The sequence below is a fragment of the Ctenopharyngodon idella genome, chromosome 15 (assembly GCF_019924925.1).
Source record: "Ctenopharyngodon idella isolate HZGC_01 chromosome 15, HZGC01, whole genome shotgun sequence".
Lineage (NCBI taxonomy): Eukaryota > Metazoa > Chordata > Actinopteri > Cypriniformes > Xenocyprididae > Ctenopharyngodon > Ctenopharyngodon idella.
This window is the reverse complement of record NC_067234.1, coordinates 2,377,505-2,391,763: the sequence shown is the minus strand read 5'-3', so window position 1 is coordinate 2,391,763 and position 14,259 is coordinate 2,377,505. Positions and strand designations below refer to the sequence as shown.

The 14,259-nt window shown below is 36.2% G+C and overlaps 1 protein-coding gene across 3 annotated transcripts in view; it reads right to left on the bottom strand.

The window, feature by feature from the left end:
- The window catches only part of si:dkey-262k9.2 (uncharacterized), a 40,344-nt gene that overhangs the window by 7,578 nt on the left and 18,507 nt on the right, over positions 1 to 14,259 (bottom strand). For all 3 annotated transcript variants that reach the window (XR_007925161.1, XR_007925162.1, XM_051862626.1), the window contains 6 exons: positions 4,918 to 4,969; positions 3,922 to 3,963; positions 3,557 to 3,592; positions 2,681 to 2,770; positions 2,510 to 2,575; positions 1,326 to 1,368 (listed from right to left, as the gene is read on the bottom strand). Coding sequence is in view for 1 of the 3 variants with exons in the window: in XM_051862626.1 (XP_051718586.1) it covers positions 1,326 to 1,368; positions 2,510 to 2,575; positions 2,681 to 2,770; positions 3,557 to 3,592; positions 3,922 to 3,963; positions 4,918 to 4,969 (329 nt within the window). In the remaining 2 variants the exon portion in view is untranslated. The remainder of the gene's footprint in view (positions 1 to 1,325; positions 1,369 to 2,509; positions 2,576 to 2,680; positions 2,771 to 3,556; positions 3,593 to 3,921; positions 3,964 to 4,917; positions 4,970 to 14,259) is intronic.

Below are 14,259 nucleotides of genomic sequence, written 5' to 3'. Positions count from 1 at the left end.
AGTCCAATTTGTGAAAGAATCACTCAGACCGATATTGCGAACTGAACTTTCATTTATGAATTGGATGAAAGCACCAAGGAAAGCTAATCTTCATTTTTGTAAACATAAGGGTGAGAAAATGATCATTTTTATTTTTTTGATTGGTTGTTTCTTTAAATGCACATGCTTACTTAGAGATGCAGTGTTTAAAAATTAGAGACTTTAAAATGGCCTGACCCTTAACCAAATAATGAATCATTCTGAGGTGTCACTATTAATGCAATGTACAGATCAATGACATGTAATTTGTTATATTGTTTACTGTACTGATTCAGGTGAGGACATGTGGTATGGAAGTGTGGCTGTGTTTGCACACAGAACAATAATAATTCAAAATGCAACACCTTTTTCTTCCTTGTTCCTTCTCTCTCTGTCGTTATTATACTGGTTTGGGCAGTTTTGTCCCTGACTGTTTTTGTCTGATAACATCATGACAAACAGACATGGAAAAAGTCAGTTTTCTTACTTTTTTAAATGCAACTTTTCATTTTCAAATGTGGCCATGACATATTCCCACACTGTAAACTCACACAGAGTTTAGCAGGTCATATCTTGTTCATGTTAGTCAACGCCTGGCTTGTTTTCTGTCCTTTTTTTCTTTTTGTTTCAGGGACTTGTTTCTAACAGCTCAGGGCTTGAGGGGCGTTTGACAGATGGCTGGAAAGTGGAGTCATCAATGCACATGTACCAACCCGCTGCTAATGGTGGCCTATCCCTCCTGCATGCGGCCCTCTATTGTCTCGCATACTGCTGTCGTCTTGTGTTTAGTGGGTTACCAGGGATTCAGAGATCTGTTACCCATCGAACTGGTTGGACCACCCCAAAAGTTGACAGGGTGGAGCACAAAAGCCACCTTGTAAATATAAGCACCGATGTGTCACTCAAGATAAAGTGTCAAGTAAGCTAAAGCTGAGAAAAGTCACTTTTTTCCACCCATTTTCCAGTAAGTGCTGCCAAATCCTTCTTAGATCCAGTATTAAGGGCGCATGTGGAGCAACTAATAAACAAGCAATAGCAGTGCAAATAGCTTCAGCTTCAATATTTTCCAAATTATTAGTGCACGTGAAGTGGATCAGATCTTTCCAAACCTCTACACACAAAAGCATGCACAAATCCACACTGGATATGCGGGTAATAGATTGTGGAGTGTACACACACATTTCTGACAAATGGATTTTGCTATATTCAACCCGGCATGAGTCTTTAATAACATTTCTTGAATATATGTTTGTCTGATGCACAGGTCATTTGAAAATTGCTTGCAAGCAAAGCTAAATCAGTCTTACCCCTGTTCTCGGCTTTGCAAGTAGCGTCTGAAGAGGACAAAAGCTGTAAAGATAAAAAAAAATAATAATATTTTAGTTTTTGCATTACAAGTGATGTAGTTGTCACATCACAAGTCTCAAAACCAAATTACCCCACATAACGCCTACTGTATGAAAATTGTGTTGCTTTTTTTGGTCAGGACATCCAGCACACATCACTGTATTTGTTGTTTGGCTTGACAAGAATTTGGCCTACAGATTTAGCTCCTGTGTGTGTGTTAAGTTCTTGTAAAGTACGCACCCATATTAAACGACTTTTTACAATGAGACAAAACTTTTAGTTATTCATTTACAGAATGTATCCCATAGGATTTATAACTAAAAGGATATATTCTTGGGCTTGCATTTGCAACGTGATCTCATTAGTAGTTGTAGGTATTGTATGTAAAGTGAGTTTCTAGCACACACGTTTTCATACATTTGCATAGGCACGGAAATGTACTTTACTATGGAATTGACAGCATCTAAAACTGCATTTTTACTCTTTGCGAACAACTTTAGAGATGTACAAATGTTTAGGAATCCTTTTGAGATTATATATTATTGAATTCAATGCATTAATTTAATGAAATTAATTAAATATGTTCATTAAATATGATCATTTACCTAATTTGAATAACAGTTTAATTCTGTTTTGCCCAATGTTTCAGTGGAATTTATCACTAAAAATATATATATCATTGTGTTTTATATTGTTAATAAGTAGGTTTACAGAATAGGTTCAGGGTTTATAAAAAAAAAAATATATATATATATATATATATATATACACATACATAATAGTACTATGCAATTTATATTTTTAAAGTAAATAAAACATTAATATTTTATGACCCTTTACTGAATACAAGCTGTCATTATGTCCATATTGTACATTTCGCTGTACATCCAAAAATGTACATATACATTTTATACAAATACCTTCGAATACTAAAGAGATCAAGCTGCCATTTGCTGGAATGGAAGCACAGCTCATACATCAACAAGAAACAAACACCTCGGATAGTTCATGCAAAATTCATCTTGAACTACATCTTAAAATTGTTTGAAGATTTTTACACACACTTTTTTTTGAAAGTTAATTACATGACTTTAGCAGCACATTAGTGGTCTAGTAAATGCCTGTTCCAATGGATCAAACCTACCTGCAATACTCCCAATGACCAGAACTGCGACACTAACGGCAGCTATGATGATTATCAAGGTTCCACCTACAAATTCACAATAAAAACAATACATTAAATTTGTGCACATATTCATTAAGGCTAGTCTGAAATATTAATTTATCCATAAATAGAAAAAAGTTTTTTTCCAACCTGCAGCGTCATCATCTCCTGTGGATTTATCTGATCCAGGACTTGCTTCAGGACCTTCTGATTCAATAGTATTAAGTGCAATCGTTCTCACTAAAAAAAAAAAAAAAGGTTCAAACAGGGACCCATTACAGCTTTTTGAAATGATTTTGATAGGCTTTTAGCCATTTTATTGAAGCTAGTGTGAATGTTTTCAGCGCCTCTTGTGGCACCAAATGGAAGTGCTAAATATAATGATTGTTTTTAAGCAGGTTTCCCAAACACTCCATCATCTGTCATTGGTCAACCAAGTTCTTTTTTTCTGTTTACAGAGTTTTTGCCTTTTCAAAGTGATATCTACCACATAGTAGGAACATTTTAAACAGTTTTAATGGTGGTGGGACACAACGCATGCCAGATTTGCACTCATATGAGCAGTATAGCTCGATGTATCTAGGCCAATTCTCCAAGCCAATTCTTCTTATTAATCACTGACATTTCTTGTGCCTTTTCTAGGAAATTAGCTGGGAATGAATCACCGTTCTGATTGTGCTCATATTGGAGAGTTTTACTTTCCTCCACATCACCTCCCACCCTTCCCATCTGCCTCTGGCCAGAGCTGGTGAGCAGGGCTTGCTTTAACAGCTCAGTAATTCTATCAGAGAGCAATCATTCTGCTGATGAAGATGGACAGCTCCTCGCACAGGAGAGCTGAATGAGACTGCCAACGTCCATTAAGGGGACGGACAGTAGTGTGGATGGAGCCGGGGCTATCAGCGGCGCTCTGCTGGGAGACGCTAATTGATTGCTTTCAGGAATTAATGTGGCGGATGAGCTGGTCACGTCTTACAGTAACAGCCTGTCTACATGTTACGTGTGAGACTGGAGAGGAATACCCACCATTTTTGCTATCGCCATCACCATCCTCATCGTCACCTGGGTAAATGAGAATATGAAGATAGAAAAATACATTAAAAAAATAATACTCTAATGGTTATTTACCAACTTATATGGACGTCATGAAACATGTCCAAGTCATATTTTACCCCCCAAAATAAGGGGGGAAATATTGTTTTGCATTGAAGAAACCTGTTTTTTAGCTTTTCATGACAATCAAGCACATTCACACAACTCATTGTTACAACTATCTGATTTTTTTTCCCATTATTTTCCATAGTCATATCATATCACATAACATAAATAAGAATGACATTTCTGGGGAAGAAAGTGTATTTAATTGTCAGAAAATAAGAGAGATATCATACCGAAACCTGAAGGATATCCTTCTGTGTCTTCTGATGTTGCAGCTGTTGATTCGAATGAATGAATAAATAAATACGAGGTTAGAGCTCACATGAACCTAACCTATTATTATAAATAGGGCTTGACATTAACACCCACCAAATGCGGGTGGATTTCAGCACTGGCATGTAACGCAGTCACTCCTGCTAGCCAATTTAATTTGTCCTGGATGAATATTGTTGGTGTTACAGGGCTTGTATTTCGATGTGGGACTGCGCGAATTGAGCATAATTGTACTCATTCTCGCAAATTTTGTGCTCACGGCCAAAGCACATGAAGCTGCCTCTCAGTACTAAACTGAATTCTTTTTTGCTGCTTATTGCACTTAAACAGTCAACCACACCTAAAATAATGTCAAAATGTCGGTCTCGGCGAGTATTCACGCAAACACAGTCAGTTATGCTTTAAGTGAACGTAAACAGTTGAGAAAGAAAACAGCCTAATTATATACCTGCTGCCAAATTATGAGATAATAATAAAAATATCTATATTGCAGTTTTTCCCCATGGTATCGATGTCAAAATTGTGGCCAATGAAAATGATGAGTGGCTAGTAACTTTGGAAATCTTTGTCAAGCTCTGATTATAAAGGTTACAACTGAGTATCTTCTGAGGTTATTCTACTGCCAGATAGTGAAGGTGAAACAGCCCCATTGTGAAATGACTATTTTAACTTTATATATATATATATAGCATTTTATTTGTCACACATCTAAGTGCCTGATAGAGAACTGACATCATTTGATGGAATCTAAAATCTAAAGCGTTTTGGATGAAAAGAATCTGCTAAATGGCGAGTAACAGGAGGATTGGTTCACAAGCCTGTCACTGATACAAATACTTTAGACAGACATGAGAAGAAAAAGATGGATTGAGTACAAAAATAAACATCTGAATAGGACAGATAACTTCTGATCAAAGAACAAGAGAATAATGTAAGCGTAGATGGAATGAACTTACCTGAACCTTGAAGAATCAAAAACAGAATGAGTAAACGCAGCATCTTCTTATTCTAGGAAAAGAGAGAAAGGACAGTACACATTAGAACACTACATTTAGATTTCTCAAAAGCTTTGATAGACAGTCAACCCTGTGGACCCGGCCTATGTGTAACCTAGATAAATTCACATGGAAAAAATGTCTCTAATCTCAAACGGATCACAGTAATCTATTACACCATAACATGGCATAGTTGAAAATATGTCAGTGTTAATAAACAACTAGGAATATAATCAGACCTTTATGAAACTGACTAAATACCCAGACTAAATAGTACATGTTCATGAGAATTTAGTCTGTTGGCTTTATCTTATCATGAATTTACTGAGGGATGACTCATGGTTCGTGGTTTGTCAACTTTGTGGTCTGGTGTGCACTTGTGAATGCAACTTTTTTTTTGTTTACCGAAGCATAGTTAACAGGAAACTGACGCTGAGTGCCATGAGCTCCTTTGAGGCTCATGCAGGCCAGTCATGCTAAGCAGTTTTAGTTTAGCTTTTAGTTTATTTTCCCATAACAGTAAATTCCAGCACAATGTGGGTATTCATCATTTTTGCTCCCTTGAAATCATAAAAGTTTTGTGGCTTTTAGTTCACATATATTAGCTTCAAGGCCATCTATATGCTAGTGTCCATCTAAAAGTTAAAAAGGACCCTATTATGATTTTTCTCAACTGTGTAATGTCGCTGTTTGAGCATGAAAAAAGTCTGCAAAGTTACAAAGCACAAAGTCACTCCAAAGGGAGTTATTCGCTATAGCACTGTTACTGAACTCCCTGAAACGCTTTGATTGTAGTCTTAAAGTTTTCTTCTGGGAATGTACGTGTTACAATATTCCTCATTTAAATAATTCCCCCAAGGGATACGGCGGGGGAAAAAGGTAAGGCCTAGTATTAATAGTTGAAACTCGTTGTTATGGTAAGGGACATGGCATTTCCGAAACATGTTCAAAGCTGCTGACCAATCACAACACACTGATCCAGCCAACCAATCAGCATAGTGTGCTTTTCGGAAGGAGGGGCTTCATAGAGACAGGAACTAAACCGAGCGTAACAGACAGACTTGGGCTGCGTTCCACTTCGTTTTTTTATGCCCTTCCCTCGCTAACTTCACTCAGTCTCGTTGACTCGGATGTACGTCATTGCTTACGTTGCACAAGTGCCCACTACTAGCGGAGCCTTTGCAATGGGCTGAATTGAAACGTCCTAAGCCCTTGATCACTTGGAATCCACTATGGAGTTGATTTATTATTTCATTTTTAGTCTGTCCATATCAACTTTTCTTGTCCACTTCACGAAGTGGAACGCACTTCAAAATGGCGCCAGGGATTCCCCAAAGGGGCAGTGCTTCGCAAGTGCTTGTCTAAAACTGGAGTGGAACACAGCCTTGGAAGAGTGGTGCTGCAACAATGTAAAATATGTGAAAAATAAGGTGTTTTCTGAATATTCAAGGAAGAAAACCTAGTAGACACCAAAAATAAAATCAAGACTTTGCAAAAAGGCATAATAGGTCCCCTTTGAAATAAGCTTGTGGACAAAATAAATGCGTTTAAAATGTCTTTGTGTATGCAAGTTTTTCTGCAATAAAATGCTCTCTAGAATGTTGCAAGTAGCTATCTAGTCGTGCTGCCAAGCTGTGATATCTATACTATATATATCCTGTCAACTTCCTCAAGTTCCTCACATGCAAGAAAACTGCATTTGTCAGATCATTCATTGAGTGTTAAATTATTAAGCTCTTCCTGCTTTGAGTTATTTTAATAAAAATGTAAATAAATTTGCTCCCTCATTTCCTGTAACAGTAAGACGTGATTCATTTCAGACTTACATGTGATTTATGAACCTGTCTCACACCTTTTTTATTTAACGGCCTTCATTGTGAAACTACCTGACAAGCTGCCAAATGATTTTAATCGATAAAACTAAAACACAAATACACATGCACAGAAGGAGGAACATAACCAATTATGTTTTCAAGACTTTACTTCCGCATGCTACCTTTCCCAGAGTGGCCTGATGATCATAATCCATGTCATGAGACTATTAACGCTGATGTTTGACACACACAGCTGGCCGAGTGCAGCTTCCGCTGGCTGTTCCCTTAACAATTACACCTATTTATTTTTGTTTCCACTTCTGGCCTGGGAAATGGGAACTAGCTCGGGAATGATGTTTTCCTGAGTCCTAGCAAAAATGGTTAAATATAGTAAAGGCTTTTGCCATACATTCAAATAAGTGCTATAGTGCCCAAGGTCCAAATTCCCCATCTGTGGCCTGCATATCAATCTCACAAACATCTACTCTTCCTCCAGATATTGTTATTGGTGCCCATTGTGTTGGGCTTCCACTTCCTGCTGCTAATTGCTGTTATGACAATAACTGGGACCACCATGCAGGGAAATGACACCAGGACTTTATACACCTGCATTCTCCATTGGCATTTTATTACCCCAACTGGATGTCCACTATGGACAGTTTTCCTGTGTAAAGACTGTAACTACGTATTTTTATAAACAATAGGCTTATGATTTATAATTAAAGTCGTATGTTTTGCTGACACAAAAACGGTAAGTGTTTTTGAATGAATGAACAGTCTCAAATAGAACTGATAAATTTAGACAAAGACAATAAAAATGGACTGAATGAACTGAATCAGTTCACTTGAATGAATCAGATAAATACGGTGCCCTGGACATGACATGCAGGAAACAATAGTAGGCTAAATCATGCGTACGATTTACAAATCGAGGGAACGAAATAGTGAATCGTGCACACAATTTAGTAAATCGAGGGAATGAATTAGAAAATCGTGCACACGATTAATTTTTTTTTTTCTTGCATGTCATGTGCGGGGCTCCGTAGAAATAGGACGAATCAATTCACTACAATGACTTGGGCTAAATAATGCTATGAGAGAAAGAACCATTTAGGATGAACTGATTCACAGAAATGAACTTCGGATTTTCAGACACTAAATATGAGAGGGAGAGAGGGCAATTTCATTTCAAGCACACCACTGTTTCTTGCAGAAGCTCAAACGTGCTGCGTAACACACAAGAATGAACCTGATTGGTTCTTGCATGTACTTGAGCTTCCGTTTACCATATCTGATGTGGCCGTTGATGAAAACCTAAATTAAATCTGTTCATCATATAAAGTGATCGAGTCTCTTCAATTTGGACTAAACTGCTCGATTCATATGGATTCATTTTTCAATCTCTTTATGAACTTTTTGAAGCGACAAAGTGGTAGTTGTGTAGCTGTCAATGGAGGGGCAGAAATCAGGGTTGACAGGTCTGCACAACAAAACTAGCCCAATCATGGCCAAAACTAGCCATATTGAGTGGCGTTTATATGAGGGTCAATGACATGACGGGTCATTTTTTTGTCCAAAGGCTTTAGTAATAATAAAAAACAAAGATATGGCATCCAAAGTATGTAAAGTAGTACAACTAGATCTCTTTTATTGAATCCAAAAGGTTTTAATTATATTTTGCAACATATAAAGGTATTTTAAAGATTCTGAAGTGTCAAAAGGTCATTCAGTTTAACTGTCCAAAGGCCGATACAGCCACTTCATTTGTGATTAAAATATCTTAAAATGTAATAAATGTATATATTTTTTATTCTGGCATGATTTTATAACATCATATATATTAATATAGTGCAAAATGGTATTAAAATTATGTGTAGAAGTCGTTGCTTTGTTATGAGAAAGAATGTCTGGAAAAATGAATTTCATTGATGTCATTCGGAGTAACCAATATAAAGGGACCATTTTGGATCAAGTCATGTGGTCAATATCATGTGACAGGATGTGACATCATTCAGACACCTGCAAAGGACCACATGGTCGTAAAGCAAAGTAACTAACTCTCTCTTAACTATTTGCAAAATTCATGTTTTCACTTGCACATACGCATGTCCTGAAACATCAGGTCATTCGGTACAACCGCTATAAAACATGGAAAATGTTGTAATATTTTAAAAAACTTGTACTAAATATAAAATGTTTGATTGTCATTTCGCTAACTAGCTAGATATCAGCCTGTTAGCATTGTTTGAAAATATCGTCATTCGGTATAACCAAAAGTGTCATTCAGTAAAACCGAAATTTTGGTTAAACCGAATGACTTTTTTTGGTGACAAATTTTGTCCATCTTGTAAAAAATGACAAAAGCAGTGTTAATTGATTATAAAAACCACAATCTCCTTGTAAACACTTAATAAAACTTCAAAATTAATTATTTCTCCTTTTTTTTACACTTTTATTTGTCAATGACCCATGAATATATACAGTAAATATGTGCTGCAGACTTTCCTTTCAAAATGACAGAAAGTTTGCTTTGGCAAGCTGTTTTGAACTTTTGAATTCTTCAACTTCACTTAAAATACATCAGGGCCTTTACTGCCCAACAGAGATAAGTGGTGGCCTGTGAAGCTGACGTGTGAACATGTCAATAAAAGCAAGATAATGAGAATTTTTTTTTGATTCTGTCAAATAACCTTTGTTTGCACAACAACCTGTGAATACTTAGAACTGTGCTGAGCGGAGAGGTTGCTTTGACCCTAAGAAGGCTATATTTGTTAGTCTAATTAGCAAATTATCATATTATAGTAACAGCAGCAGAAACCAGCCTGGAACACTTTGTTCTAATTACATTGTCATGTCTTCGACTGTGGCTTACATGTCTTAAATGTGACCAAATCTGTTAATAAGTGAAGATGAAAGAAGCATCATGGTAGTGATACCAGTATGTCTGTCTTAATGATAGGCTGTCTTGGCAATCTCGTCCTTAAGGGACTGCAGTATTTGTGCAGCAGCCAGAAAAAAGGAAAACAGGCTGGCTCCGTAAAGAGAGAGAGATTGCGGTGGCTTAACTCGTCTCGTAATTTGGAATTTCCACGCTCAATTCAGGTCGTCACGGCAAGAGAGATTCTCTCAATTAAGCTGTTAATCAGAAGATGTGGGACTGGTTGTCGGAGCAAGCACAATCCAAGCTTGTAAAAATGTGACAGCAAATCTCCCATCAACAGTAACCTACAGCCGTCTGAAACCCCCTCCAACCCCCTCCCTAAATTCCAATTTGGTGCGCCCGGCTGCCTCGGAGAAATAATAAGCTGAACCAATTTGAAAATATTTATCAGTGCAGTCCAACGCCTGCGAGTTGACAGTCCTCCTGAAGCTTGTGTTGCTGAACAATTGGCTAATATATTTGTGTGTATTTGAATTCAAATTGAATTTAGTCTATTCTCCAGTTTTTGCACTTGTTTTGCCTCCACCTAATTTGTGCTCTATCATTAATACACGTAGCCCTGCGAAAGAGGCCCAACATGAGCCTGCAGCAAAGCCACCGATAAAAAACCTCTTTCATACTTCATAAAATCATAAATCAACAACAGCAAAGTATAACAGGATTATTTTCTTTTTCTTTTTTGCCTTGTCCTACAGTGTGTGAGTTCTGCATCTACCATTGTTCACACAAACAGCTTGAGCTGATGGTGGTGTGTCAGTGTTTAAAGCAATGGAAAATCAGTCTACAAATCAATACAGAAGTAGAGGAAGTTTCAGTTCACATTTCTGATTCAAGACTGTGAAGCTAAACTTTTTTGCTTTTTTATGAAGCTAAACTTTTTTTTAACATGTACAGATGAACCATTCACAAAAGGAGAAGGAGCATGTATTAAGAAAGTTAACAGGGTCAGCTGATTTCATATAGACTTTAGACAGATGAGGGAACTGTTGAATAAAAATAAGATATGAAAATTATTCCGTGCAGCACCAAAAATAATTTCTTCCTGAAAATTAAGAACAGGAACAAATAAGCTGGTGACTAAGAAACCACCTTGCTCTGTTCTTATGGAAATTAATCTTGTCTGATTGTTTACTTAGTCTGAGTCACAAACAGTTGTCTATGTCTCCAACATATCTAGGCCAGACTCACTAACAACTCCCAGTTGAATCAGTAAGTACATTTATAATGTCAGCATTATACGTAACATTTGGCACAAGTTCAAGAGTATTAGCACAGTGTCCTAACCAGACTTGACAATAAAAGTTTATGGCTGATATGGGCGAGTAGGACAAAAACTCTTATTACATGTTTAGGTGAACACTAAAAAGCTTTAAAAAGTTTTCTTTGAAATAAACTCAAAACTCTAAAGCATAATGATTAGGCTGTGTAAGAGGCGGATTTTTTTGTTTTGTTTTTTCAGTCATTGGCTGCCAAAATCTAATTATTTTTAGCTGAACATATTGTTGCTTTATTCCCCATTATGCCAGCTCGCAAAGTGTGAATACTTGTTCTGCCAGCTTTTTTCTATATTTCACACTCCCACATCTGGCTAAGTGGCACATGTGACCTGTTATATATTGCAACAAAGATTCTAAACATAGACAACTGTCTTCTGATGTACAGTTCTTCACTGCCATCACCTTGTGTAAACCAAAAAACTCAATAATGCCACACAGATCTAAACTTAATAGACATGGTTTTGGCAAATGTTTAAATTAGACCTGAACTGAAAGTGAAAGACTTGTGGGATAGTAAAAACATAGTTTATATAAGACACACAAACAAATGTTTCACAGGTGTGATTGCAGAAGCTGAAAGACAGAAGGCTGAAATCCTCCTGCTTTGGTACTTTGGTACTAATAGTCCATGGGAAAGACATTCAATGAAAGCACAGATCAAAATAGCAACATACAACAGAATTTAAAATAAGGTATAAATGGGAAGTCTGATAGTTTTAGATTTAGAATGAATTTTAAAGGAATAATTCACCCCCAAATAAAAATTCTCTCATTTATTCAACCCCCTATTCAACACTAAGTGCAAATAGCAATATATTCTATTTACACTGAGTGACAATAGCAGCATTTTCTTAGCTATATGCTATTTACACCAGTTGAAAATAGCGATAGATTCTATTTACACCATGTAAAAGTATCAGTTCCTTCTTTGCAATAAGAGTAAATAGTAATTAGATGCTATACGTTATATTAGCAGATACTATTTGCACCTCAGTATTTTTGTACATTAACAGGATTCAGTAATATCATAGAGTGTAAATTATTATATTTATTAAAATTATTAAATGGATGCTGCCTTATTGAGAAAATAAAAACCTCCCTACACCTTTCCCTAACCCAGCGTTTCTCAAAGTGTGGGGCGCGCCCCACTAGTGGGGAATAGAGACATGACAAGTGGGACATGACAACGAGAGCAGATTTGGTAATTTTTGTGCCCATCTCTATTAACCTTTTGAGCAGTACGGTCCCACATATGGGATTTAGAAGGTTCAGTGACGTCACTTAACCAATAGTATCCGCAGACCCGCAGCACCAGCAGTTTCAGAACCGCAGCCACAGAACGGAAGTGAGGGGCGGGGCTTAACAGTCATATTTGCATAAAATTAATGTGTGTTGTAAAGTGTTTCCCATTTGACTATATGTGATAGTATTATTTCCTCCACGTTCCAAATAATACTTAACGACACAGAGTTTGAGAAGATTTAATGTTAATGGATACAAACACTTTAGTTAATTGTTTACTTCAATGATACTACAACTATACAAGTTTTTTTGTATTAATTCAAACATATATTAATAAATGTGTAACATGTAACGTGTTTCCCATTTGACTGTATATTTGATCGTATTATTTCCTTCATGTTCAAATTGTTACAAATAATACTTAGATTATGTAACATAGGCTATTTAATGTCAAATAAAAAATAACCATTTAAAAAAAGCCTTGAACAAGTAAAATGTGTGTTTCTCTGTATGAAAACAAATAGGATATTTAAAAAACATTTCTAAAATAACAGGTTTAAAAACATATTTAAACTGCTCATAATAAAATAAAAACAAGCAAACAGCTTAATAATCATCCTAAAACACTGGGTAGCGCCCATTAAGCCCCGCCCCTTACTTCCGTTCTGTGGCTGCGGTTCTAAAGCTGCTGGTGCTGCGGGTCTGCAGCTGGATATGTCTCCACTTAACTGCCAGATTCAAACTGTGCTTTCGCGCTTTGGCTTTGGCGCTGAGCGCTCAGCAGCGTTTGTCATATCTCATAAAACATGTTTATTTTAGGTTTCAGACATTTAAATATACATAAGTACTAGTAAAACAATACATTTAGAGTTTGAAAAGTACACACTGATGTCTATGGAAGCAGCAATAACAATCAATTCAAATATAATTTAATGACGTGTTTTATTCATATCAGATACATAGTGTAAGTAACTGTAAGGTTTACTCTATTTTTCTCCCAGATCACCGGCCACTTACTTACATGGATTTCGGAAGACATTGATGAATTCACGTGCTGTAAATCCGACTGACAGGACTCTCTGAACAGCTGCGCAAACAAACATGGCGGCGCCCATGCATCTCGCGTTATAGATCAAGATAATTTATTAACATTTTTAAACGACAAAACACACTCACTTACACATATTTGAGAATCTGAATATCAGATCAGTTGATGACATGGTAAGCAAGTTTGTGAATATTTGAATAAAATAAGGAGAAACGAAATAAAAGCGTTACATCTGTCATACAGTGTTATTGTGGCTGCGGTGTGTGACGTGACGTGAGCATGACGCGTCGCCATGGAAACAAACAGGGGAAACGATAATAATGGTCGCGTAAAAAAAAAAATATTTAATTTATAATTGATATATATAATACATTATAATGCAAAGTGATAATATAATTGCACTTTTATTTTCTCTATTTGAAAGATTTTAATGCTGTTATTTGATGTTATATTTTTAAAATGTGATGTTAATAAAATAAATTTTAATACATTTTAACAGTTAAACTTAAAGCCTAGTTTATTAACATTTTGTTGGGGCGATTGGGGACAGGTGGGGCTCGGAACCCTTCCCTACCTCCAAAGTGGGGAAGCACTGCCCTAACCCTACCCAATAAACACTTTTAATATTATTAAACACTCGTTCGCAGCTTTTTTTTTTTTTTTTTTTTTTTTCACTTTTAGAACATTATTTTTATTTTTATTGAAAATAAATTTTGAGTTTGAGAAGCACTGCCCTAACCCTACCCAATAAACACTTTTAATATTATTAAACACTCGTTCGCAGCTTTTTTTTATTTTTCACTTTTAGAACATTATTTTTATTTTTATTGAAAATAAATTTTGAGTTTGAGAAGCACTGCCCTAACCCTACCCAATAAACACTTTTAATATTATTAAACACTCGTTCGCAGCTTTTTTTTTTTTTTTTTTCACTTTTAGAACATTATTTTTATTTTTATTGAAAATAAATGCGAGCTCGGC